This window comes from Daucus carota, chromosome 3 (genome assembly GCF_001625215.2).
Source record: "Daucus carota subsp. sativus chromosome 3, DH1 v3.0, whole genome shotgun sequence".
Taxonomy (NCBI): domain Eukaryota; kingdom Viridiplantae; phylum Streptophyta; class Magnoliopsida; order Apiales; family Apiaceae; genus Daucus; species Daucus carota.
Window position 1 is genome coordinate 7,971,276 of NC_030383.2, and position 26,213 is coordinate 7,997,488.

Sequence of the window (26,213 nt, forward strand, 5' to 3'; positions counted from 1 at the left end):
ACTAGTTTTTTTTGTTTCGTAATCGAGTTATAGTTGACGGTTCGAAGATTTGTTCGAGAATTTATATCGACTGAGTTTTAGTAATTTATTATCGCTTTTAGTAAAAAAAAGAGTTTTTTTAAACTAATTTTCAACTATATGCATGAATTTTTTTGTTGGAGGGCTTTATTCCCGGAGCATTTTCCTTATTATAATGTTACTTATATTTTAAGGGATTTTCTATGCTGTGCCCAAGGGCACACAATAGTACCTAACTCCAATAAAAATAACTCATTTTGATTGGTGGATGAACAATAAATGATAATGGCCCCCCTGCATTCACATCAACTCCACCAATCAAAACAAGCCATTTTTATAAAATTTAGTGTTTAATGTGTGCCCTTGGGCACACATTAGAAAGACCGATATTTTAATAATTTCGGTTTTTAATTTATACATTTAAAATATCAAACACTGAATTGACTTGTAAATACATTTATACAAACACATGTAATACTTATAACTAAATTCACTTAAACTTGCAATCGATGTCGACTTTTAATCTAAGTCAATAGCTCCAAGTATTAAATTACAATATATTACTACAATGGTCTAGATGGTCATTCCAAATTCCTATATATAGTTGCAATCCAACTAAAGTGTTGATCGGCCAAGCCAATTAATCAACCTCTGTAGCCATGAAAAATATATCAGGCATGTGGTTTATCGTGTATGCATTTGTGATGAGTGAGCTCAGCGAAGCACTGGTGAAGCTCCCACCAAATGCGACACTTACGGCATTTTTAACATTCGGAGACTCGCTTGTTGATCAGGGGACGAATAATGACATCAAAACAATTGCTAAGTGTAATTTCCCACCTTATGGTTTAGATTTTGTTGGTGGTATACCCACCGGGAGGTTCTCCAATGCAAAGACAATCCCCGATCTAATAGGTACTGTATATGTTAAATGATCAATTCTCCCAATAATACAAGTTGTGGTGATCAAGTTGTTGTAGCTGGTCTTTTCCTGATATTCAACTTACTTATTTTTGTCACTCTCAATATTCTGACAAACCTGCAATTATCTTCTTAAACTTTTTTAATTTCAGCTGAAGCGTTGGGAATAAAAGAACTTGTTCCTTCATACCTAGATCCTAATCTGCAAACTGCAGATCTTCTAACAGGAGTAAGCTTTGCTTCTGGAGCAACCGGATATGATCCTCTAACATCTAAAACAGCGGTATTCTCTATATCAAAGATAATGTTTAATATGTTCTATGTTGATAGGATTACTCAACACCTCTATCTCCATGCATGCAGGCAGTCTTATCGTTACCGGCTCAGTTGGAATTGTTCAAAGAGTACATCAGCAAGCTTAAAGCATTAGTCGGAGAAGAACGTTCAAATTACATATAGCTAATAGTTTATATGCTGTAGTAGCTGTCAATAATGATATTCTCATTTCATATTTTATCCTTGGTGCTAGAAAACTGCAGTATGATGTTCCTTCTTATACTGATCTTTTGGTTGATTTTGCTTCCACTTTCGTCCAGGTTACTCTGCTTCAATAAACCTCTTTCTATACACTTTTGTTTTTCTTTATTAATTAACTTTATTCAGTCGAATTGGAAAAGTACATGCAATTATCTCAGGGCCTAAGCTAATAAACGATTCCATTATATTTATAGGACTTGTACGATCTCGGAGCAAGAAGAATTGCTGTGTCTAGTGCTCCACCACTTGGTTGTCTGCCAGTGTCAAGAACATTAGCAGGGGGATTAAACAGAATGTGTGTAGATAAATTCAACCAAGCAGCACAACTGTACTGATAACGCCGATCTCCGATCCCGGTCCTTCCTCCGCCGTGACTGGTGATTCCGTGGTGCAGCTGCTGGATGGGAGCCTACAAAACAACGCCGGCGGGGGGGTTTTGCCCTAAAGCGCCTCCGGCGTGAGAGTAAGCGTAGGTTTCGGAAGGATAAAGACTAGAGAAAGTGCTATCTATGTGTGGTGGGTGAAGGTGTATGGCTGGTGGTTGCTAGTGGCTGAGAGTGTTTGAGTATATATTGAGTGCAAGTGTGTGTAGAATGAGTGTAAAAAAGAGAGTCTAACCCCTGAACTCTTGATCCTTGGTCTATTTATAGGCCAAGGATTAGGGTTCAAGGGTGCGTACCTGGATCCTGGTCCTACACGTGTAGGGGCTTGATCCCCTACACGTGTCCAGGTGTCAGCGTAGGAGTAGTATTTTGGAATGTTCCCTGGCTTGTCTCTATCGCCAGTAGTTGACCGTTATATTTGTTTTTATCGTGTCAGTCTGTGCCTTGTGCAGTAGTTGTCGGCTGGTACGTGTTTGGACCCCGGTCGAGGAGGGTGTTCGGGTAGTGTCCAGGTCGGGGATCCTATCCGGGTGGCGTATCCGGGTAAAGTTGATAGATTGCATGTGTACCTTGTGGGCTCCTGGGATCGGGGTCTTCTATGTGAGCCCGGGTCTGTCGACCCGGGTTATACCATATCATTTGCCCCCCACTCCCTTATATAGATTCTCTATGTGAGGGAGTAGAGTGGAATCCTTGCTTTCGCTTCTTTTACCGAGTGGACCCAGGTGAAAAGGGGTGGTGTCCGGGTCTGTAGGAGATGAATCCATGGTTCTCCTCCGGGTAAGGGTAGAAGTTTTGTTGATGCCCCCTGCCTGAGTAGACCCGGGTGAAAAGACTGCTGTCCGGGTCTATAGGAAGTGAATCGATAGTTCTTCTGAGGGAATTCCGAGAGGTTTTTATTCACAGCTGTTTCCTTGTTTCGAAACTTGAACGGGCGCGCCTTTTGAGGAAGTGTAATGATGAATACGGCTGTAATAACTGCCGTATGTCCAATAGAGAGTGGCCACGTGGCCTAGTGCTGCGGCTATAAGTATAAGCCCCTGGTTTTACTTCTTCATTTTCACTCTCATTTCCATTTGCTTTATTTGCTCTCTTCTTCGGAAACTGCTTGCTCGTGTGCCAGTGTTTCGAGTGCCGTCGCCGTTTCGTTGTCTTCCTCCCGTTCATCCTCTTTAGTAAGTTCGCTTACTCCTCTTTATCTTCCGTTTTCGTAGCTTTTCGTCGAGTTTTTTGCATGTGACGTTCGTTAGACTCTTGTGCTTCGTTTGTTGATATGCGAGGGTTTTTGGTTTTAATTTGTTTATGCTCGTGTTTTTTGCTGGGTTTTTCAAGGGATCGATGTATATGTATGTGGGTTTTGAATGTACGATTGGGGGTTGATTTGTGTTTGATTGGTTTTGGGTTCCGATTTTCGAAAATCTGGGTTTTGGTTCGAAGTTTTGTTTGAATGTTCTTGGTCGTATATATATGTATGTATGTGTATATTGGCTGGGTTTTTGAGTTTCGATCCTTGATTTTGATTTTGAAATGTGTTAAAGACTGTTTGTGCCTGTTGGGTGTCCGGGGGTTTGAACTGAACCCGGGTATGATATGTATGCCCGGGTTGGGTAGCTTTAGGGGGTGGTTGCTCTGGGTGTTTTGGAGATTGTGTATATGATTGTGAAGGGTAGGATTTCCGACCCGGGTACATGTGTTAGGTTCGGGTAGGGGTTTTGAGTTGTTCTGTTTCGCACTTAGGAGAATTTTGTTGTACTGTAGTGTATGTATGGGACTCGGGTGCCCTTCTAGTATGTAGTGCTCTTCTCCCCTCGTAAATTTGAAGAAGGAGAGAGCCCGGGTTGGTTTGTAGGATGTGTATATAGCTGTGTATTGTAGGTAATATTGATCCGGGTATAGGCTTTCTCACGTGGTTACTTGGATGCTTTTTATGATAAGGTGGCTGTGAGCTCGGGACCCGGGTAGTATCCAGATGTAGGGTGTTTTCTTCATGTAGGGGGTTGTGTATATGATGGCTGAGGGTAGAATTTCTGATCCGGGTATGTGTGTTATGTCCGGGTAGATGTTTCGACTGCTTTGTTTGGTACTTGGGAGGATTTGTTGGAGTTTGGTTGTGCCGTAGTAGGCATATAGGACCCGGGTACACCTATAGGACCCCTACATGAATTTGGAAAGGAGAAGAGGGCCGGGTAGGCATATTTAGGATTTTTGTGTGTTTTCCCGGTGTATCCGGGTAGCTTTAGTAGTGTTGTGGTAGTCTTTATTCTTCGTGAGGGTTTGTGTATTGTTGTAGTATATGTTGGACCCGGGTAGCTCTTTCATGTTGTACTTTGTTTTTTTTGCTTCCCCTTTGGTATGTGTTTCACATAGATTTAGGACGGGATCCGGACCTTAATAAAACTTGAAATAATCTGTGAATCCTTAAAACTGATCCGGGTTGCTTCTTTATTTAGGTCCATGGTCCGGATCTCCCAGCGGTCCAGTCAAGAGATTGCTGCTTGTTCGGTAGTTCCCGGAGAGTCCTCCAGTGATAGTGAGTCTGACGGTTCTCACGCTCTTGCGCATCGTGCCCGGGTTCGGATTTCTAGGCGGCCAAGGCAAGAGATTGTCCCTTATTCGGCAGTGCCCGGAGAATTTTCTAGTGATACAGAGTGCGACGAGGTTCAGACTTTATCTCATCGTGCCCGGATTAAGATGGCAGAGCGCGAAATTGAGGAGTCCGGGGTCGTTTCCGCGCGTCAGGATGTGGTGATTTCGACCGGTCGACAAGTAATAATGACCCCGGAGGGCATGTGGGGAAATGGTAAGTCGTATTTTGTCACCAAAGGTCCACTGGTGAGGAGAAGAGCTTCTATACCAATATGTCTGGTTTTTATAGATGCAAGCATCCGAACGGGCGTTTGGCTCCTTACAACAAAGAGGAGTTTGATGAGAGTTTCCGGGAATTGACTGGGATCCGGGTTCCGTTCCCGTTGAAGAATCATATCAGGGAGATGTCCCCGGATGCGGCTGACCGGATGATCCGGGCGGCTTTTCAGTTGCCTTCTGAGATCGAATGGAGATGGCCTGAACCCGGCGAAATGATCTACCACCGTCTGGCCGACGGTTTTGTTCCAGTGTGGATGGAGCATCTCAGGTCCGGGTGGAATCCCCGATGGCATGTTTTCTTCAAACATCTATGTAAGTATGAGTGGAGGATCTCACCGATGCAGTTGACGCCGAATGCGGTCAAGTGGATGACCTGGTTCCTGTGGGCGTGCAACAAGATGAATTATTACCCGACGTTGAAACTTTTCCATATGTTGTTTCAATTTAAGAAATCTGGGGTAAGGCCTTTGTATGAGTTGCGCTTCCGGTCGAAGGAGTGTGGTTTGGGCTCCGGGTTCATAAGCCCGGTTATCCATCAAAGCTCGCTGAAGGGATGGAATGGCGAGGTAATTATGTTGAAGGGCTTGGACTTGGCTTTTATGCCTTACATAGAGACAGATGACGAGAAAGTGAGGACGGACTTTGGTGCGCCCGGGGCGGCTGGGGAGTTCCGGGCCCAGTTGATTGAGTTCTGTAATTGCCTAGGATTTCAACTGACCCGGGATACATTTATGCGGCACGATCAATTGCACGAGGGTGGCTGTGAGTTGCATTTTTTTTTCCTTAGCTTTTTTTTTGTTGTTTCTTTTGTAGCATCTTATCCGGGTCTTCTTGTTTGTTACCTGCATATTAATGTCTTGTCCGGGTCTTCTTGGTTGTTACCTGCATGTTGCTATCTTGTCCGGGTCTTCTTACTTGTGGCATGTTCCTTAGAAAATTTATTGCAATATTTCTTTGTATTGACCCGGGTTCTCTTGATTCTTGACAGGTCTTCCGTATTTCGATCCGGATCTTTGGAGAGCCATGTCTGCGAATGATTCCTTCGCTGCTGCCCTGCGAAATTTGGGAGGAGTCCATGTTCTTCCCAAGCCACAGCCGAAGGATAAGTCGGCAAAGAAGAAGAGGGCTGTGAAGAGGGGGGAATCCGGGTCTTCCCGCCAGGTGACGGAGGGGACCGGACATTCAAGTGCTACCCCGGATCCGGGGGTTCCCATTGAGGACCCGGGGTTGGAGATGGATGCTGTGGAGGTGGAGAGCCCGGTCCATGAACCAAAGAAGAAGAAGAAGAAGACTGGTTCTTCTCCGAAGCAGGTGATCGATATGACGGACGAGGATCCGGTCAAGTCTGCGATGGAGGTTGTGGATGTTGAGGGTGGTTCCCGACCGGCGCACAAGTTTGGGAAATACCCGGTCAAGAAAGTGATCGGGTTGATGGCTGAGCTCCCATCTGATCAGGATTGGGAAGTGATGGAGGGCCAGGGTCTTGAAGAGAACTTTAAAGACATAGGGGACCTGTGGGGTCAGGTAGTTTTCTAATCCGGATTCGATCTCCCTTTGTGCCGTACTTAGTTTTCCTTGTTTTTATGATTCTGGTTTCGCTGATCGGGTTTTAATGTTTCTTTGTCAGCTTGGTGGTCGGTTGGCCGGGTTCAACACCCATGCTCTGAACAGTCTGAGGAAGGAAAGAGAATTTTCTGCTGAGACTCTTACCCGGGTCAGGAAGCTGGATAAGGATCTGGATCTTGAGAGATCGGCTCGGGAGGCTTTGGAGGCTAGCGTCAGTTCCAAGATTAAGGAGGCTGAGATCCGGAAGGAAGCCGAGCTAGCTCAGAAGATCAAGGATGCTGAGGCCCGGGCCGATGATGCGGAGAAAAAGGTATCCGGGTTGGAGAAGGATGTGGCTACTTTGAAGCAGGAGTTGGAGACCCGGAAAGCCCCTGCGGAAGTTATCGCTGACTTTCAGAAGTCGAAGGCTTATGCGGATGCCTTGGCCAAGGCTGCAGCTGCTGAAGTCATGCGCTGCTGGACTGTGGCCGAGAAGCACATTAAAACCGACCCGGGTGCCAATGCTCAAAGCTTTATCGACTTATACATTGCTGTGAAGGACAAGGTCACTGCGGGTGGGGCGGAGCCCGAGCCTTACGTTGCCCCGGGTCAGGATGTGGACTCGGATTCTTCGGCTGAATCCGAACCGGTGGACGAAGAGATTCTTGTCCAAGATCCTCCTCCTGCTTAGATTTGTTTATGCTTTTGCTTGAAAAACAATGTTTGACTTTGATATGCTTGTATCTCCGGATTGGTTTAATGACCGGGTCTGTGTGGACCCGGGACTATGGATGTTGGTTTTGCTTGTTTTGATCAAATATTTATTTATCATATTTGCTTGTGAATGTCTTTGTTTGCTTTGTTTATATATTTCTCGTCCGGATTGATTGCTGACGTAGATTTGTACTTAGAAGGTTTTTTTTCAAGGAAAAGATGCACAGGTGGACCCGGGTAATCTCTACCCGGGTTGATTGCTTATGCATGATTGTACTTAGAATTTTTTTCAAAGGAATGAACAGGTGGACCCGGGCAATGCTTACCCGGGTTGATTGCTTTGTACATGTTTGTACTTAGAAATTTTTCCAAGGAAATAAAATAGATGGACCCGGGCAACGCTTACCCGGGTTGATTGCTTTATACATGTTTGTACTTAGAAATTTTTCCAAGTAAATGAAATGGATGGACCCGGGTAGACCTTTCCCGGGTTGATTGTTTCCTTTAGCTTTTATACTTGGAAGTTTTCCAAGTTAGATGGTTGCATGGATGGATCCGGGTATATCTTTCCCGGGTTGGTTGTTTTCTTTAGCTTTTATACTTAGAGATTTTCCAAGTCAGATGATTGCATGGATGGACCCGGGTATATCTTTCCCGGGTTGGTTGTTTTCTTTAGCTTTTATACTTAGAAATTTTCCAAGTTAGATGATTGCATGGATGGATCCGGCTAGATCCTTCCCGGGTTGGTTATTGGTATTGCTTGGTTGCCTTAGAAATTTTCTAAGTAAATAACAATATGGATTCATAAGTAGCAAAAGACTTCATTGATATTCAGATGATTACACAGCTTTGATAATCAAAAATACATGGTTGCTTTTTAGGAATATGTAGCTGTCTTCTAAGGTCTTTTCTTCCCGTTGGCTTTACTGATAGAATTTCCTCAACCTGAGGCCATGCCAGGTGTTAGATACCTCTGACCCGTCCATGTGCTCCAATTTGTAGGTGCCCGGCCTTAGGACTTCTTTGACTTTGTAAGGGCCTTCCCACTTAGGCATCAGCTTGCCTGTGTTGGTTGGATCAGAGGCTTCGGTGTCTCGTAGGACCAGGTCTCCTGCTTGAAAATTCCTGACCCGGGATTTTTTGCTGAAGTGATCCCGGGTCTTCTCTTTGTATTTTTCCATCCTTGCGATTGCCTGATCTCGGACCTCGTCAACCAAGTCCAGGTTGACCCGGAGTCCTTCTTCATTCGCGATTTCGTCGAAGTTGATCACTTTGTGGGAAGGTGACCCGACTTCGATTGGGAGCATTGCCTCCGTTCCATAGGCCAATTTGAAGGGAGTTTCTCCGGTGCTTGTCCGAGGACTAGTTCGGTATGACCAGAGGACATGAGGTAGTTCTTCTGGCCACTTGCTCTTGCTTTCTTCAAGCCTTTTTTCAATTCCTCTCAGGAGGATCCGGTTGGTGACCTCTACCTGGCCATTTCCTTGAGGATAGGCGACTGAAGACTTCTTGTGCTTGATGCCTCTTTCAGCCAGGTAGTTTTCAAAGTCCGAACCTATGAACTGGGGTCCATTATCTGAGACCAGGACTCTCGGTAGCCCGAATCTCATCAGGATGTTGTCCATGAACCGGATGACATCTTGCTGGTTGATGGTCCGCATTGCCTTGGCTTCAACCCACTTGGTCATATAATCAATGGAGACAAGCAAGTATCTGAGGTCTCCTTTTGCCCGGGGAAAGGGTCCCATGATGTCTATTCCCCATACAGCAAAGGGGATCGGGGATAGAACTGAGGAAGGTAGGACAGGGCTCACCCGGGGCACGTTGCTGAACAGCTGACAGTTCTTGCATCTTTTCACAAATTCCATAGCGTCTTGGTGTATAGTTGGCCAGTAGTAGCCTTGCCGGATGATTTTATATGCCAGGCTTTTTGCTGACATGTGATCTCCACAGATCCCTTCGTGAACTTCTCTCAGACAATATTCGGCCTCCTCCGGACCTATGCATTTCAGGATTGGGGATGAGTAGGTCCGGCGAAAGAGTGTACCTTCTTCGACAAAAAATTTGGCCGCCTTAGCTTTCAGCCGTTGTGCTTTTCCCTTGTCTTCAGGTAACTCTCCCTTCTCTATGTAGTTGATCAGGGGAGTCATCCAGGTAGGGTTGTTGTTGATTTCGAAAATTTCTTCATGATCTATTGTTGGCTTGTGCAATTCCGCGAAATAGACTGAGCTATCCAGGTCTGCTGAATTTTGGACCAACCTGGAGAGGTTGTCTGCTTCAGCATTTTCTTCCCTGTTGACTTGCAAGATCTTGCACCCGGGGATCAGAGTGAGGTAGCCTTTTACAAAGGCCTGATACTTGGTCAGGATCGGGTCTTTGGCAAGGTACTCCCCATTGGTCTGTCTGACCACGATCTGGGAATCACTGTAGATGGTGAGGTTCCGGATTGACAAGGTCCGGACCAACCTCAATCCCGCTAATAGAGCTTCATACTCTGCTTGATTGTTTGTTGCTGCGAAGTTGAAAGAGATTGCTGTTTTGATGGTGAACCCATCCGGGCTCTTCAGGATTAGCCCGGCTCCTGACCTTTCGGTTGTTGAGGAACCGTCGACATGGAGTATCCAAGACCCCGGGTTAGACTCTACCGGGGTTCCAGGTTCGGTTTCTATGGGAGTTGTTTGATTTTCTGGGAAGTTGCATTCCACTACGAAGTCTGCCAGGACCTGGGCTTTGACTGCTGTCCGGGGTAGAAACGTTAGGCTGAACTGGCTAAGTTCGATTGCCCAGTTCACCAGTCTCCCGGAGATGTCTGGCTTGTGAATGATTTTCCTTAGCGGTTGGTCTGTGACAATCCTGATTTCTCTTCCTTGGAAGTAATGTCTGAGTATTCTGGATGCGGTGATCAGTGCGAAAGCAAATTTCTCTAAGTTGGGGTATCTGGTTTCCGCATCTTTGAGGACCTGGCTGACATAGTAGACGGGCTTCTGCTGCCCGGCTTCTTCCCTGATTAAGGCTGCCCCGACGGCGAAGGGACCGGCTGACAGGTATAGGTAGAGAGGTTCTCCGGGTAAGGCTTTTGTCAGGATTGGGGGTTTGGACAGGTATGCTTTGATCTCATCAAGGGCTTTTTGGCAATCCGGGCTCCATTCTACTAATTTCTGGTTTTTTGCCCCTTTTAACAACTCAAAGAAGGGTAGACATCGTTCAGCGAGTTTGGAGACAAACCTTCGAAGTGCCGCTAAGGAGCCTGCTAGCTTTTGGACTTCCCTCTGAGTCCGAGGTGGTTGTATCTCTTGTACGGCTTTGATCTTCTCCGGGTTGGCTTCGATACCCCGGTTGCTTACCATAAAACCCAAAAATTTTCCAGCTTCTACCCCAAAGGTGCATTTGTCGGGGTTGAGCTTTAGCTTAGTCCTTCTCATGTTCTCAAAACATTCTCTGAGATCTGAAATGTGACCCGGGACTGATGTTGATTTAGAGATGATGTCGTCGACATAGCATTCCAAATTTCTTCCAAGTTGGTCTTTGAAAATTTCATTCATTGCCTTCTGGTATGTAGACCCGGCGTTCCTTAACCCGAAAGGCATCAGTTTGTAAGCATACACTGCCCGGTGGGTTATGAAAGCTGTTTTGGCTATGTCTGCTGGGTTCATCTTAACCTGGTTGTACCCGGAGAAGGCGTCCATAAAGCTTAACATCAGGTGTCCTGATGTGGCATCAATAAGCTGGTCTATGCTTGGTAGAGGATAAGGGTCCTTCGGGCATGCCGCATTCAGATCCGTGTAGTCAACACACATCCTCCACTTTCCGTTTGCTTTCTTTACCATGACTACATTAGCTAGCCACTCCGGGTATTTGATCTCGCAGATGATATCTGCCTTCATCAATTTGCCAACTTCCTCATCTATTGCCTTCTGCCTTTCTGGTGCGAAATTTCTTCGTTTTTGTTTGACTGGTTTCTTCTTGGGGTCCACATCCAGGCTGTGCATTGCTAGTGACTCGTCCAACCCGGGCATGTCGTCCGGGCTCCAGGCAAAAACATCTGCGTAGCTCCTAAGTAGTTGGATGAGTTCTTCTTTAAAAACGGTATCCAAGCCTTTTCCAATTTTGATTTTTCTTGTCGGGTTGTCTTTTTCGATCAGAACCGACTCGGTCTCGACCGCAGCTTCGACCTTGGTTAGTTCTTGTGCCGAGATCATTTGCTGGATCCGGGCGTCAGTGTTCTTTTCCACAAAATCTTGAGCTGAGCTCATGGTTGCTTTCTGGTTGCTTTGTCCAGGACCAGGATTGGTTGCTCCCGGGTTGATGTTACCCGGGTCAAGTTCGATCACCTAGACTTCTCCTTTGGGGTTTGTTTTCTGGTGAGGCCGATGTTTTTTGTTGCTTTTCTGTTTTTGGAAGACGGTTGCTTTTCTTTTGTTGTCCAGGTGTGTTTCTGCCATGACCAAGGCTTGGCTGTAACACACCCCGGCTGTTGCCGAATCTCCTCTGACTTCCCCTACCCCGAGCGGGGTTGGGAATTTGAATTTTAGGTGTGGGATGGAGGTAATAGCTTCGATCTTGTTTAAACCCGGGCGGCCAATGATGACATTATAAGGGGAGGGTGTGTCTGTGACGTAGAATTTGATGGTATGAGTGACTTGGTTCGGGGGAGCTCCGAATTGGACCGGGAGATAAAGTGTGCCAAGGACCGGGACAATGCTATTCCCGAACCCATATAGAGGATCCTCCCTGCAGTCGTTCATCCGGACATTCCCTAGCTCCATTCGATCCATGGTGTGTTTATACAAGATGTTCGCTGAAGAGCCATTGTCGACTAGGATCCGTCTGACCTCATTCTCGGCTATATCCAAGGTTACCACCAGGGCCTGATTGTGACCCCGGGTGACTCCCTCGAAGTCCTTGCTGCTGAAGGAGATGACTTGTTCGGGGAAGGCTTGGATGGACATGATTTCTTGACAGGAGTCCGGGCTGGGGGGAGGGGAACAGGATCCGCCCAGCACTACGTTGACAATGTTCTTCTGTTTCCCCGAACCTTCTCCCTTGTTTGCTGTGTTTCGGGCTATGTATTGCCCCATGTTGCCCTTGCTGATTTGCTCTTCAATGAAATACTTGAGGGATATGCAGTTTTCCGTTTTGTGACCGTGGGTGCCATGATAGTCACAATGTCGGTTAGCAGGTCTGCTCTCTGGAGGAGTCTGCATGGGTTTTGGTGGGTAGTAGAAGGGTTTATCTCTGATTTCTTTGAGTATGTCCTCGCGGGATCTGTTTAGAGGAGTCCATTCGGGCTCTGGTTTTGGTTCCCTGGTTGCTTTGTTTGGACCGGGGTCACTCCCGGACCCGGATCCCTGTTGGCTGGTCCTTTTGGAACCTGATTGCTGGATGAAGTTTGTCTGTCTGTCCGGTTTGAATTTCTTATCCTGGTGATATTCTTTCCTGGGTCTATCTTCGACTTGTTTTCCTTTTGAACTGCCCTGTCGGGTCATCCTCATTGCTTGGAGCACATCGGTCTCCTTAATGAATTTTGCGGCCATGGCATAGGCAGCTGCCAGGCTCTGGGGCTCTTTGTTGATCAATTCGACCACATATCTCTCATTTTGTTCCGGGTCCAGGTTCCTTCGGAATATGCTCAGAGCCTCACGCTCATCCAGGTTGGAAATTTTGTTGATTGCTTCCTGGAAACGTTTCATGTAGTCTGAGAGTGCCTCATTGTCATATTGGCGAACCGTTTCCAGGTGACACATATGGAGTTCATGTGTCTTGTTTGCTCGAAACCTTCTGAGAAAGGCTTCCCTGAAATCTTTCCAGGACCCGATGCTCCGGGAGGGGATCCGGCTGAACCATCTCTGGGCCCCCCCTTTGAATGTGGATGCGAAGAAGCGACATTTGGTTAGATCATTGTACCAGTAAATTTGGGCTATCTGTTCAAAGTAGTGCAGGTGTTCCTCCGGGTCTCCCAGTCCATTGAAAGATTCAAAGTTGTAGTGTTTCATACCCTTTTGTCGGGGTATGGATTCCAAGGAGTGGCTGAAGGGAGTCAGGGTTCCCCCAATTTCAAGCCCGGCATCGTTTCCGATTTTCCGGTTGAGTTCATTGATCATGTCTCTGAGGTTAGCTTGCCCCGGTCTCTCATCCTCGTCATCAGAGATGAGTTCGGGTGTTGTTTCCTTCCGGTATCGCTTGGACCGGGATCCTTTTGTTAACTTTTCCTCTTCGAGTTGAATCCGGAGGGCGATTTTTTGCTCAAGTTTTTCTTCTTCCTCTTTCCGGATCTGTTCTTTCCTTTCAGCCAAGATTTTCAGCCGGGTTTCCTCACTTTCCTTTTGTTTCTTTTTCTTTGCTTTGTCTCCGATCCGGTCAAAGACGGAACCCCGGGATTGACGGCTGTTCCCGGAGTCCTCGGACTCACCGATGTCCTCAAGTCTGCGGTTGCTTTCCCGGCGATCATGGTACTGCCGGATGGCCTCGGCCAACTCTACATTGGTGAGCTGGGACAGGTGGAGGGTGGTGATCGGGACGTCGGTGTATTTGTACTGGTTCGCTTCGATCGTGACCCGGGCGTCATTGGGGTTGATGGTTTGGTTCTCCTCCGGGTTCACATGGGTGAAGAGAGGTCCCGAGGCGTGATCCCGGTTCGGGTTGTCCTGGTCTGTCTGAGGGTTATCCGGGTTCTGGGGAAGACCCAGGTGGGAGCGTGTCCTTTTTGTCATGGTTTCAAGAACTCACCCAGGGTATATGGTTGCTGTTTTGGTGGTAGTGCCCACAAATAGTATAGATAGTGACAGGATGACAAAAATAGTGTGTACAGGTAGTCAACTTACTATTTTCAGAAATACTATAAGTAGTTAAGTGACAAAATGTGACCAGGTGTGAGACAAAAAGATTTTATGTGCTACAGACAAGATTAGGGTTTTGCTCAGGCAGGGTTTGCTATCATGCACACATCAAGAAAAACCATGGCTGAAGGTTTTGAGGAGCTGGGTGTTTTACGAAAGCTTACTGGTGTGATTTGGACCCCCGTTTCGGGAGTTTGTTGTAGGAGATGAGTCCAGTGGCACCGTGACCACAGGACAGAGGACACCTTCCCCTCCTTCTAGCGCCAAATGATAACGCCGATCTCCGATCCCGGTCCTTCCTCCGCCGTGACTGGTGGTTCCGTGGTGCAGCTGCTGGATGGGAGCCTACAAAACAACGCCGGCGGGGGGGTTTTGCCCCAAAGCGCCTCCGGCGTGAGAGTAAGCGTAGGTTTCGGAACGATAAAGACTAGAGAAAGTGCTATCTATGTGTGGTGGGTGAAGGTGTATGGCTGGTGGTTGCTGGTGGCTGAGAGTGTTTGAGTATATATTGAGTGCAAGTGTGTGTAGAATGAGTGTAAAAAAGAGAGTCTAACCCCTGAACTCTTGATCCTTGGTCTATTTATAGGCCAAGGATTAGGGTTCAAGGGTGCGTACCTGGATCCTGGTCCTACACGTGTAGGGGCTTGATCCCCTACACGTGTCCAGGTGTCAGCGTAGGAGTAGTATTTTGGAATGTTCCCTGGCTTGTCTCTATCGCCAGTAGTTGACCGTTATATTTGTTTTTATCGTGTCAGTCTGTGCCTTGTGCAGTAGTTGTCGGCTGGTACGTGTTTGGACCCCGGTCGAGGAGGGTGTTCGGGTAGTGTCCAGGTCGGGGATCCTATCCGTGTGGCGTATCCGGGTAAAGTTGATAGATTGCATGTGTACCTTGTGGGCTCCTGGGATCGGGGTCTTCTATGTGAGCCCGGGTCGACCCGGGTTATACCATATCATGTACAATGCCAAACTTTCACCAAAGCTTGACACACTCAGCAATACTCTGCCTCAGTCTAAAGTAGTTTACATTGATATCTATAATCCTCTTCTTAATCTCATCCAAAATCCTCAAAATTACGGTAAAGTTTTCGTCTTTCATTTTAAAATTCAGGCACAAAATTGCAAATCGGTGTAAAGAGTAGCCACACCCTGATATGTGTACAGGTTTTGAAGTGGTCGATAGAGGTTGCTGTGGAACCGGAACGTTGGAGGTGTCAGTGTTATGCAACAAATTAAGCCCAACATGTCCTGATCGTACAAAATTTCTCTTCTGGGATAGTGCTCATCCTACTGAAACTGGATTTAAGCTTGTGGTTGATCAGATTCTTGCCAAATACATCGACATTATTTTTTGATTGCGCAAGAGCGTCTAGAACCGGTGTGAATGTAATAAACAGAATAACTGTGTATTGTGCGCCTCCAAATAGACATTCAAAACTTTTCTGGATTCTCCGATTGGATTGTCAGCATTGCCGATCATAATACAGATGTTATGGAAGTGAGAGAGGGCAAGTTAAGTTTTTTCGGTGTGCTCTTATTTTCTGAAATATCGGCAATTTTATAATAGGCGAACATTCTTCTGAATATGTCCTCTGTAAGACCCATAGGGTTAAAAATGGGGCGGGTTCGGGACGGGGACTTCATTTCCCAGCCCCGCCCCATATATATTTTTCCTGCCCCGTCCCCGTCCCATTCCCCACGGAGATTTATTTTTAATCCCCATCCCCGCCCCACCGGGGATTTAATATAATTTCGCCCCGCCCCGCCCCGCTGCTATAATATTACACATTAAATAATTACTTTAAAATTTAGTAATTTTTTCTTCAGAATTTAATAAAAATATACTAAACATGTATATTAAAAGCAAAAAACTAAATATAATAGAAATCAAAGAGACATGTTATACATTGTAAAAGTATAGTTTTGTGTATTATAAAATAATAATATTAAATATAATATATTAAATATAATAAATATATTATATTAAATATAATTATTTATTGGGCTTTTTTATACATATATATGTTTAATATATATATTACACAAATAATGTCAAAACAAGTTTAATTTTCAAAAATACCTTCTTTCTCTCTCCATTTTCAAAAATACGTTATTTCTGTTTCAAGCCCAAAGAGAAGCCCATTCAGACTCTCAGCCGCGCGCACTCTCACTCGCGCAATCTCTCAGCCGCGTTCCAGCCGCTCCGGTCCGGTACTCTCAGCTCCGCTCCGGCACTCTCAGCCGCGTTTCTTCCTCACCTCGCACTCCGTCATCATCAACTAGCATCTAATCGTTTGAACAAGGTATAATCTCAGTTGTAAAGTTTCAATTCCAGTAGCATTCAGCTAATTCGGTTTTGTATATTTGAGTTGATTCGCTTGAACTAGCATCTAATAGTTGCGTTTTGTGTTGCTTACGATTCCAGATTTAAGTATGATTTTCAGCTTTGAGATTACAATAGTTTTGTAAATTTTGTTGTTGATTTCGTAAGTTTGTATCTAATAGCATCTAATTGTTGTATTTAGTTGCAAGTTGCAAATCAGTTGATTTATGAGATTATGAGATTATGATTTTCAGTTGCAATTGAGGTTAATTATGATTTATGAGATTATGAATTTGGATTAGTGGTTGCTGTTGAGCTTTGTACTTTTGAGTTCCAATTCATGTTGATTCAGTAGTGATTTTTCTGATTAAGTTATCTTGCATCCCAACTAGCATGTTAATTCAGTTGTTTGCTAAGGTTGATTTAGTTGGTTTTGGTTAGGTGGCCCCGCAGGGGCACTTATTGAAGTTGCATAGAGGCTAATGTTTAATCAACTTTATAGAGTGTTGCATAGACCGGGGACAATTGTGTTTGCATATAGTGTTGCTACATTGTTTAATGAACTACATTGTTTGCTATATGTTGTTGAATTTGGTTGATTGCAGTTGCAATTACCTATTGATTTTTGGTATTGTTTTGTGAAGGATAAATGGATAATATCGCTGTCGTAGTACAACATGGTGGTGAATGGAATGAAAATCGAAACTACATCAACTTTAAGGTTTGCGGATTGCTCATTCCAATCAACTGCACTTATAATAATTTGCTAGGACTTATTCTCAATGAGCTGATGTTGTCTCCAGAATCATCCACAACAAAAATTGAGTATCAAGTTAGAGATAGTTATCCTCCATTTGATATTGCTAATGATTGTCAACTTATGTTTTATATTGAGTTGAAGAAAAAAGAGCTAGATTTTACAAGATATCCTCTGTGTTTGACAATCAGAGAGTGTAATGCCCAAGACACTATTACGTCAACCAGGAGTGGAACAAGTGATTATATGTGCATTGAAGCCGTGCAACCTGAAGATGCAACATCAAGTACACTTGCTGAAATGGATGGCGAAATGGTTGCAAATTATATTGACTATGCAGAACTCATATCTGGTCAACTTGTGGATATCTCAAATGAGTTTGAAAATAATGGAGATGCAACTCATATTGAGAAGAAGTTTGTCATTAGCAACAAGCAACATGAACAGATTGAATTGGATCAAATATACAAAGACAGAGAAACATTGAAGGTAGTTATGAGTCATTATGCCATTCGCAACAATTTTCAGTTTTATGTTAAAAAGTCTTGCCAGAAAGAGTATTTGGTTGCTTGCATCGACAAAAACTGTAGCTGGATGATGCGAGCATCACGAAATGGAGAAACAAGTCAGTTCATAGTACGGAAGTTGGTTGACACTCACACTTGTGATCTGGAGTTGAGATTTAAGGATCAAAGGCAAGCCACTGCAACTGTAATTGCAGACATCATAAAAAACAAATACACCAATATCAAAACAAAATACACAGTTGCGGATATAATAAGAGACATGAAGCATGATTATAAAGTGCAAGTGAATTACAGCAAAGCTTGGAGATCCAAGGAAAAAGCGCAAGAAATTGTTAGAGGCAATGCAACCGAATCTTATGCGCAACTGGTGTCTTATTTGTATATGCTGCATCAAAAAAATCCTGGATCAATTGTTAATTTTCAAGTGGGAAACAATGGGTGTTTCTTATACGTCTTTGTTGCATTGAATGCTTCAATGAAAGGATGGCCTCATTGCATACCGGTTGTCATTGTTGATGGTACCTTTCTAAAATCAGCTCATGGAGGTACATTATTGGTGGCAGCAACTCAGGACGCAGGGGGTAAGATCTTTCCATTGGCATTCGCTGTAGTCAATTCAGAAAATGATGGTTCTTGGGACTGGTTTTTTGACAAGTTTAGACATGCTTATGGATTGAGGGGAGACATGACTATAATATCCGATCGTCATGAGAGCATAATAAAAGCTGTCAGCAAAGTGTATCCGGAGATACCACATGGATTTTGCATCTTTCATCTCCTGAGCAACATTAAAAGCAAGTTCAAGAAGAACTCAAAAAAGATTAAAGAGTGTTTCTTCTCAGCGGCAAATGCATACACTGTTAAAAAGTTTGAGTATCACATGAGAGAACTTGATAAGGTTGACAACAGAATAAGACCATTTTTGGAAGAAGTTGGGTATGACAAATGGGCAAGAGTTCATTCACCAAATAACAGGTACTCAAACTTAACATCCAACGTTGCTGAATCTTTAAATTCTGTAATCATAGCAATTCGAGAACTCCCAATTTGTACTATGCTAGAGAGTTTTCGTGCTTTGATCCAAAAATGGAGTTGGAGCAATAGAAATATAGCAAATGCAACCTTGACAAGACTGACCACTAAGTTCGAAGTTATGTTGAAAGATAATTACCTATACTCCATTAATTTGACGGTAAGACTTTGAATTTTAGATTTTTTTAAATATAATGAGTATTGAGAGGCACTGATTTTTCTATTCATATTTTGTACAGGTGCATCCGACAAAGGATGTTTTGTTTGAAGTTCACAATGGTGATAGAAAAGCTATAGTTGATATTGGCTTGAGAACCTGCACATGCAATAGATTTCAGCTGGACCAACTTCCTTGTGGTCATGCAATTGCTGTTTTACAAAAGGCTAATCATGATCCATATGATTATTGTTCACCATATTTCACAAAGGAAGCAATGATTCATGCATATGAAGAGACGGTGTTCCCTGTTGGTCACGAAGACACGTGGGAAGTACCCGAAAGTTTCAAATCAATGGCACTATATCCTCCACAAGGACGAGTAAGAGTGGGCAGACCAAAGAAAAGAAGATGTAAAGCTTCTTGGGAGATAAATGCAAAACAGCGTGAACAAGTCAAGTGCGGGAGTTGCAATGAGTATGGACATAATAGGAGAACTTGTCGAAATCCCCCACTTAGAATTGCTTGAATTAGTTAGTTTACATTGATTGATTTTTCTCAAACAAAGACAAAATTGTTGGTTTATAGTACACGGAATAGAACTACTAGTTTTATATATTTGACTTTGAGGTTAAGGTATCAAGTGACTTTGAGTTGCATTTGAAGTTGATTTCTGTTGCATACTAACATATATTGTCTGTTAAACATTAGCAACACTGAATGCTACACTGTATGCAACTAAACATGACAAATATTAAATTTGGACTAGTAGTTGCAATATGTGTTGATTTAGTTATAGCAGTTGCAATTGAGGTTTCTTTTGGTTGATGTCAAATATTTAACAACTTCATTAAGAGCCCCTGCGGGGCCAACAATCCAAATGAGTTTAAAAATATCATGCATTGACATGATAATCCTTGTAAGATTGTATAAACCTACAATGCAACATTATTTGCAACTTAGTACCAACTTATAGTTGTAAATTGTTAAAGTTGCTAGTATTCAACTTAATAATCCAATATGCAACATCATATGAAACTTATTTAACAGATATGCAACTTTACCAAATTATTATTTCAATATGCAACTTGCCACCCTAATATGCAACATATAATGAAACTCAGCAATATAATATAATTATGCAACTAACAACCAAATACGAACAAAATAATTCATAAACGAACCAGATCATAAGTTTTGAAACCATATCATTTACATACTGCTTAATTCCATCATATCAAATCAAGTTAAATCCCTAACCACTATGAACAAAAGCAAATCATTTCATAGATCTTGTCTTTCTCTTCTTTGTTGGTGACTTTGTTGCTTTCTCATCTGCTTTTTTGTTCTCTCCCTCGCTCTCATAGCCATAAATCTGCTTTGCCATGCCATATGAGTAAAAGAGATAACCAAGTCTGCTTCTATGAGCGCCAATATCCAAGTCTCCTTGCGGAATTTTCTTCTTATCAGCAAGATACTCAGCAAAAGAAACCATGTACATACCACTATCACTGCATCAAATATAACATAATATGATTATACAAGTTCTAAAAAATTTAAGAAACTTAAAATAGTCATGCAACTTACACGGATGATGACTTAACGCAGTCATGATGCATAACTAGTCCAAGAGGATCAGCTTCTGACTTGTTCAAATAAGCCTTGGATGAGAAATCAATATCATGACGTTCGTAGAAGCCAGTAATTCTCATATAGTAAGGCAGTAACTTGCAAAATGGACGCAGATATTTAACAAGAATCTCCTTCACGCCATCACATTTTAAGGTGTTATACACATGAACTTCCCTATTTGCAAAACTAATTCTTCCAAGAAGCCAATGCTTTTGCTCTCGAATGAATATAGGAAACAGGACATCAGCAACCAAAGCCCAATGAGTATTGTAACGAATGCCATCGCCCATCATAACTTTAGCAATGTCTTGCTTGATATTAACTGTAAATTTATTCTTCTTCACACATGCATCATACATGGTAGAAACTCTAAGTTGAAAGGTGGAATCTGTTGAAAGAACTTCAAAGTTTTCCTTCACCTTCTTCCTTAAATGGTAAAAGAACACATCAACATGCTGCACAAAAGAATAAAAAGACATTTTATCATTAGAAACAGGAATATTATAGTACAATTTGAGCAATGCAACCTCATATCCAACAATCATTAAAACTTACAGAGTTCGTGAAATATTTGCAACCGTACTCCACAATATGAAACCAAGTTTTATGGGATACCAAATCAACCCCTAAATTCAGAGCCGGGTCGATCTTGTCGTCTTCTTTTGAATAATATGTTGTCGTACTACAAAAATATAAAAGACATAAACATTAAAATCAACCTAAAACTCAATACACCTATGCACAAACAAGGACAAAAGCCTTACTTTCTCTTTGTAATCATGCCATGATCCAACCATTCTATGTACTCTCCACAAACATTAAAGCTTGGCAATTCTCCAATGTTACCATCCAATGCTGAAAGTCCTTTGACAGTCTTGAACACTTCTTTAATAGCAGAGGGCTCAGTACTCTTTCCCGATGTCGAACCAAAATGTTGCAAAAAGGGAGACTGCAAATATGCAGGGAGCTTAACCATCCGTTTACGATTAGCAGGAGTTGGCTGAATAGGTTTGGTAGAAGTTCCCTGTAACAAAATAAATAGAATATACATGATTATACATAAAATAGAAATATTTACAGTGGAGAAATTTAATAACATTTACCAATTTGGGATTCCCTATTTTGCTGGCACTTTGCACAGCCAACTCCAAATCAGCCAATTCTTTCTCCGAGAGGCTACCAAAAAATCCATCATCAGCTCCATCAACTCCTGCATCTTTTGAACCTCCTATTGCAACATTGTTATCCTTCTCTGCAGTGTTTACAATGTCCCCTGTAACTTTGCCATCAGCTGCTGCAACCTCTTTGTCAACTGCAGCAACATGCACTACAACATTTGCCACCTTAACTGAGGCATCTTCATTTGCAGGAGCAACCTCTTTTGCAACCACTTTTTTGGGCCAAGGATCCCATTCTCTTGTATCCTGCATGACATAATGTATAATATATTGGTGAACTTAAATAATATCACAATAATGTAATAGGAAGAAAATAAATAAGATGTTTCAACCTTAGCTGCAACCTCTCTATCAACTGCAGCAACTTGTCCTGCAACATCAGCAACTTTAGCTGCAGCATCTTCATTTCCAGCAACCTCTCTTGCAACCACATTTTGGAGCCAAGGGTCACATCCTCTTCTATCCTGCATGACATAATGTATAACATAATCATGCACTTGTATAATATGACAATAATTCAATAGGATCAAAAGAAATCAATAATGCAAACCTGATCAAATTCATTTCCAGTGTAATTATCATAAAAATCATCATCAGTTTCATTTTGCCTCCTAACCTGAGAAATTCAATTATTTTTGCATAAAATATCATCATTAGTAGAGTTTTTGAAACAAAAACTATATTATTAAAAAAAGGTGACTGAAACTAAAAAAACAAGATACATACTTCCTTCATGATAGTTTCTTGCAGGTTTGAGAAGACAGATTCAAAATATGAACGCATCTCAGTCATAGTTGTCTTCAAAAAATCAACCTCAGCAGTGAGATTATTCTGACGAGTTTCAAACATGCAAATTTTCCTCTGCATTTCAGCGAGAGATATGTTACTTTCAGGTACATTTGCATGTGAAGAAGACAGCCTCAAAAGTGGGGTTGGAGGGTTGACAAAGTCATCATCGCTATTGTCATTCCCTTGAACACTCCTTTGATTGGAAGTTGGAAACAATTCCTCCAACTTCAATTCCTTGATCTCACTTGCAGTAGGCGTTAAGTTTCTCAATCCCAGCTGCACAAGTAAAAAAAAATGAATAAAACATTATCTATATAATTATAACGAGAGGAAGGTAAATTTAGTAGTTATACCTCCTTTGCGCTCAATGACAGTGTGGTATAGACATCCTCAAACTTCACATTACCATCACTTGACCAACAAAGCATACGTGGAATACATCCACTATTTGCAATAGAGTACTTTCCATTCAAATATGGGCAGCACTCGTAAAACCAAAGTTGAAGAGCGTATGGAAAACCATTCAAACGGTAATAGTTGTCTTTGCAACCAGTTCTTGCATTACATTTGAGTGACTCCAAGGTTGCCTTATAAACTTCCCTACCCCATGGAAATTGATCAAAATCTCCACTGTCCAGCATATCAAGATCACCCCTAGAAATTACAGAATCACTACTGGAGCTAAGAAGAAAATGGTGAAGTAGATACAATTTCGCAAACTTAATTGCATCCTCATCAGTTTTCCATTCTTTTTGAATAAAGGACTGTTTGATGCGACTCTTGGTTATACTATTACCACCTTGATAATATAACTTCACAAACTCATTCTCAGGCCTCACAAACCGTTTCTTATCTAAAGCACCAACGCAACGAAGACCAGTAATAAGTGCAAATTCATGTATGCTGAAACGCAATTTTGTCCCGGCAATACCAAACCAGATTTCAAGAGGGTTTGGTTGTTTCAACTGTCTAAGCAAAAGGTTGTGAATCAGTTGGTATTGGATTTTGAAAGGTTTTAAATGGGTGAAATTGCCAAAACAAGAAGCACGAAACTCAGCAAGCTGCTTTACAGATAATGTTTCTACTAAATCACTAATTTGCTCATACTTGTTATTCGTGTGAAGTTTTGCTGTCTCGTGCTCTTTAACAGCAATAACATATTGCATCCCCTGAAAATACAAAACAATGAATACAGATATATAATCAACATCGTTACTAGTTTGCGAGAAAAATGCAGTACCTTAGGAGGTGCAATCGCATTATCTTGAATTGTAAAGTTTGTCTTCTTCCCTTTCCCCTTTAACTTCGACTTTTTCATTGCAACTTCCTTCGGGCTCATCTTAGATTTCTCCTTTGAAGCAGAAGCACACTCCGAAGGAGATCTGGACACCGAAGAGAACCTAGTATGCACCATTATAAACCTACAATGCCACAACACAAGCAACACAGTACTATAATTTGCAACATTACATGCAACTTAGTACACACAATGAGTCGGAAATGTAACTTAAAAGAGCCAAAATTGTATTGATTCTTTTTGAACAACTTGTACAATATGTCTTTCATATCTATCATAAAAATATTGAGTAGCCCTAATTACATTGTTAATTGAAATAACTCCTAATTGATCTAAATGATCCATTACGTGAAACCTAAATCTAGATCTAAATCCCTCAACCGAAGGTGTCAAAGTTGTCCAGAAGGTGAAATTGATCCAACATTTATGGATTCTTAGAGCTCTTCGCAAATTATTGTTAAAACGAATCTGGATTTCTATAATATCCAGATTCATGTTAAATGGCCTTTGTAGATGCCTTACTACTCTGAAATAAAGAGGGTTTGGAACATCCCAAATAAAAACCCCACTCATGCACTGAGACAGAGTCAAATCTTCAAGAGTTCTTTCATCCATTACTTAAAAATGCCCTGCATATTAGCATTGTAATGTTGATTCAACATCAGCCACAGTCAATGCAATTCAAGTCTTAAAATGCAACCATCTAATCAAATTACTCAATCTTAACAATCATCCTAATATGCAAACTGCCCCTGCGGGGCCACCTATCCAAAAGCAAATAAAACCTAAATTATCATCCTAACCATTAGAACTTAAGCAACTTAACTCCTAACATTTTGATTAAGGCAACTTAATCAACTCAACTCCTAAAATGCAACCTCCTAATCAACAAAATCAATTTTAACAATCATCCAGGTATGCAATAAGTGCCCCTGCGGGGCCACCTATCCAAAAGCAAATGAAGCCTAAATTATCAGCCTCAACAGTAGAACTTAAGCAACTTAACTCCTAACATTTTGATTAAGTCAACTTAATCAGCTCAACTCCTAAAAGGCAACCTCCTAATCAACAAAATCAATTTTAACAATCATCCAGGTATGCAATAAGTGCCCCTGCGGGGCCACCTATCCAAAATCAAATGAAGCCTAAATTATCAGCCTCAACAGTAGAAATCAAGCCTAAAATGCATGCAACTTCATCTGCAACTATCTACTTCTTAAATCAAACAGTACATGAAAAATCTACAAAGAATAACAGTCAACACTACATGATAAATCAAGAGCTTAGGAGTTTATAACAGTCACTAACTAAAATATACAAAATAACACACATATACATATTCAAATTCATTTAAATCGAAGCACACAAATTATCATACGAAGAGCAACAATTATCCAAATCAAATGTATTTAGGGTTTTACAAAATAAAAATTGAACAAATCGAACAAGGCGAACACAACAGCTCGGGACTGAGATTACAAAACTTCACCTGATTAAGCAAGTGAACAGAGTGAAGAAGCTTCGCCGATGAAGAAGCTGATGAAGATGAGAGATGTTGCGAAGAAGAGAGACGTTGTGAAGAAGAGAGAGGTGCTCGAAGAGAGAGGTGCTCGAACAAGAGAGAGGTGGTCGAAGAGAGAGCTGATGGAGACGTGAGTGTGCTAAGCCCAATACATTACTGAACGTATTTTTAAAATACTTCCCCAACTGTATAGTATAAATGATATTAAAAGCTGATGGTTTTAAAAGAGGTAGTAAAAGTGAAAATTCTTTTAATTGGGGTAATAAAAATAGAAATAAGATTTAAAAAACAATATACAAGACAATTCCCCTTATTTATTTGTATTAAATATATGCGATGCGGGGAGGGGAATCCCCGCGGGGATTTAACAAATACCATACTTGCCCCATATTTTGGCGGGGCAGAAAATCATTCCCCGTCACTGCCCCATTCCCCATATTAGCGGGGCGGATCAGCCCCATTCGGGACGGGTTGGGGCGGGTTCCCTATTTTCCCCACCCCATTTTTAACCCTAAAGACCCCCCTGTCTTTCTTTCTTTCTTTTTTTTTTATAATTTAATAGACTGTTTGGAATTCTGAATTTCATTTAAAATTTGAATTTGATCAAAATGATATATTTGGAGGATGAAAAAAAATTTGAATTTGGATTTCATTTGAGATCCATAACATTCAAAATCTAGTTTAAATATGAGTATTTCAAATGACACTTAAATCTTGTCAGTTGAAATCCAACATTTCAAATAAAATATGGGTTCCTAAACACAATCCTAATATATTTTGTTATAACAATTTTTCTGGTGTGTGAGTATGAGCATGTCAAACAATTTTTATTGGTTTCAATTTCATAAATAAAATAATAATATCCTTTACATGTATAAAAAACTTTATCACTGAAAATATCATAAATAAATATTGTAATAATTTTAAGTACATGTCAAGCTTTCTGTACTTCTTCTGTGCTAATTAAAAAGTGGAATAACAGATGGAGTAATATTTTAATATGTTTTGAAAATCTTGAAATATTTTAGTTTTTTTAACATGTTTTTAGGTGCATGTAATATTGTTGAGTGTTTCGATATCAATTTATTTTGAATTATGGCGTTGCTTTTATATATTATATTTGTTTGTATATTTATGTGCAAATTTTTTAAAATGCATGTATTCAATTTTTTCGGTTAATTTT

At 41.9% G+C, this 26,213-nt stretch overlaps 2 protein-coding genes and 1 pseudogene across 2 annotated transcripts; 2 read left to right on the forward strand and 1 right to left on the reverse strand.

Moving 5' to 3' along the window:
• The first annotated feature begins 677 nt into the window (after positions 1–677).
• LOC108212170 (GDSL esterase/lipase EXL3-like) lies at positions 678–15,178 on the forward strand (annotated as a pseudogene).
• A 1,610-nt stretch (positions 15,179–16,788) lies between these two features.
• On the forward strand, positions 16,789–19,141 carry LOC135151361 (uncharacterized). The gene is made up of 2 exons (XM_064089771.1): positions 16,789–18,615; positions 18,695–19,141. Exons 1-2 carry the CDS (start codon positions 16,789–16,791, stop codon positions 19,139–19,141), a joined length of 2,274 nt encoding a protein of 757 aa, XP_063945841.1.
• A 750-nt stretch (positions 19,142–19,891) lies between these two features.
• LOC108198575 (uncharacterized) lies at positions 19,892–25,467 on the reverse strand. Its single transcript, XM_064089772.1, has 11 exons — positions 25,406–25,467; positions 23,452–23,632; positions 22,565–23,380; positions 22,149–22,487; positions 21,973–22,038; positions 21,755–21,886; positions 21,348–21,668; positions 21,009–21,268; positions 20,860–20,926; positions 20,200–20,699; positions 19,892–20,123 (listed from the first exon to the last, which is right to left on the reverse strand). The coding sequence occupies exons 1-11, from the start codon at positions 25,465–25,467 to the stop codon at positions 19,892–19,894; spliced, it is 2,976 nt and encodes a 991-aa protein (XP_063945842.1).
• Between the last annotated feature and the right edge of the window lie 746 nt (positions 25,468–26,213).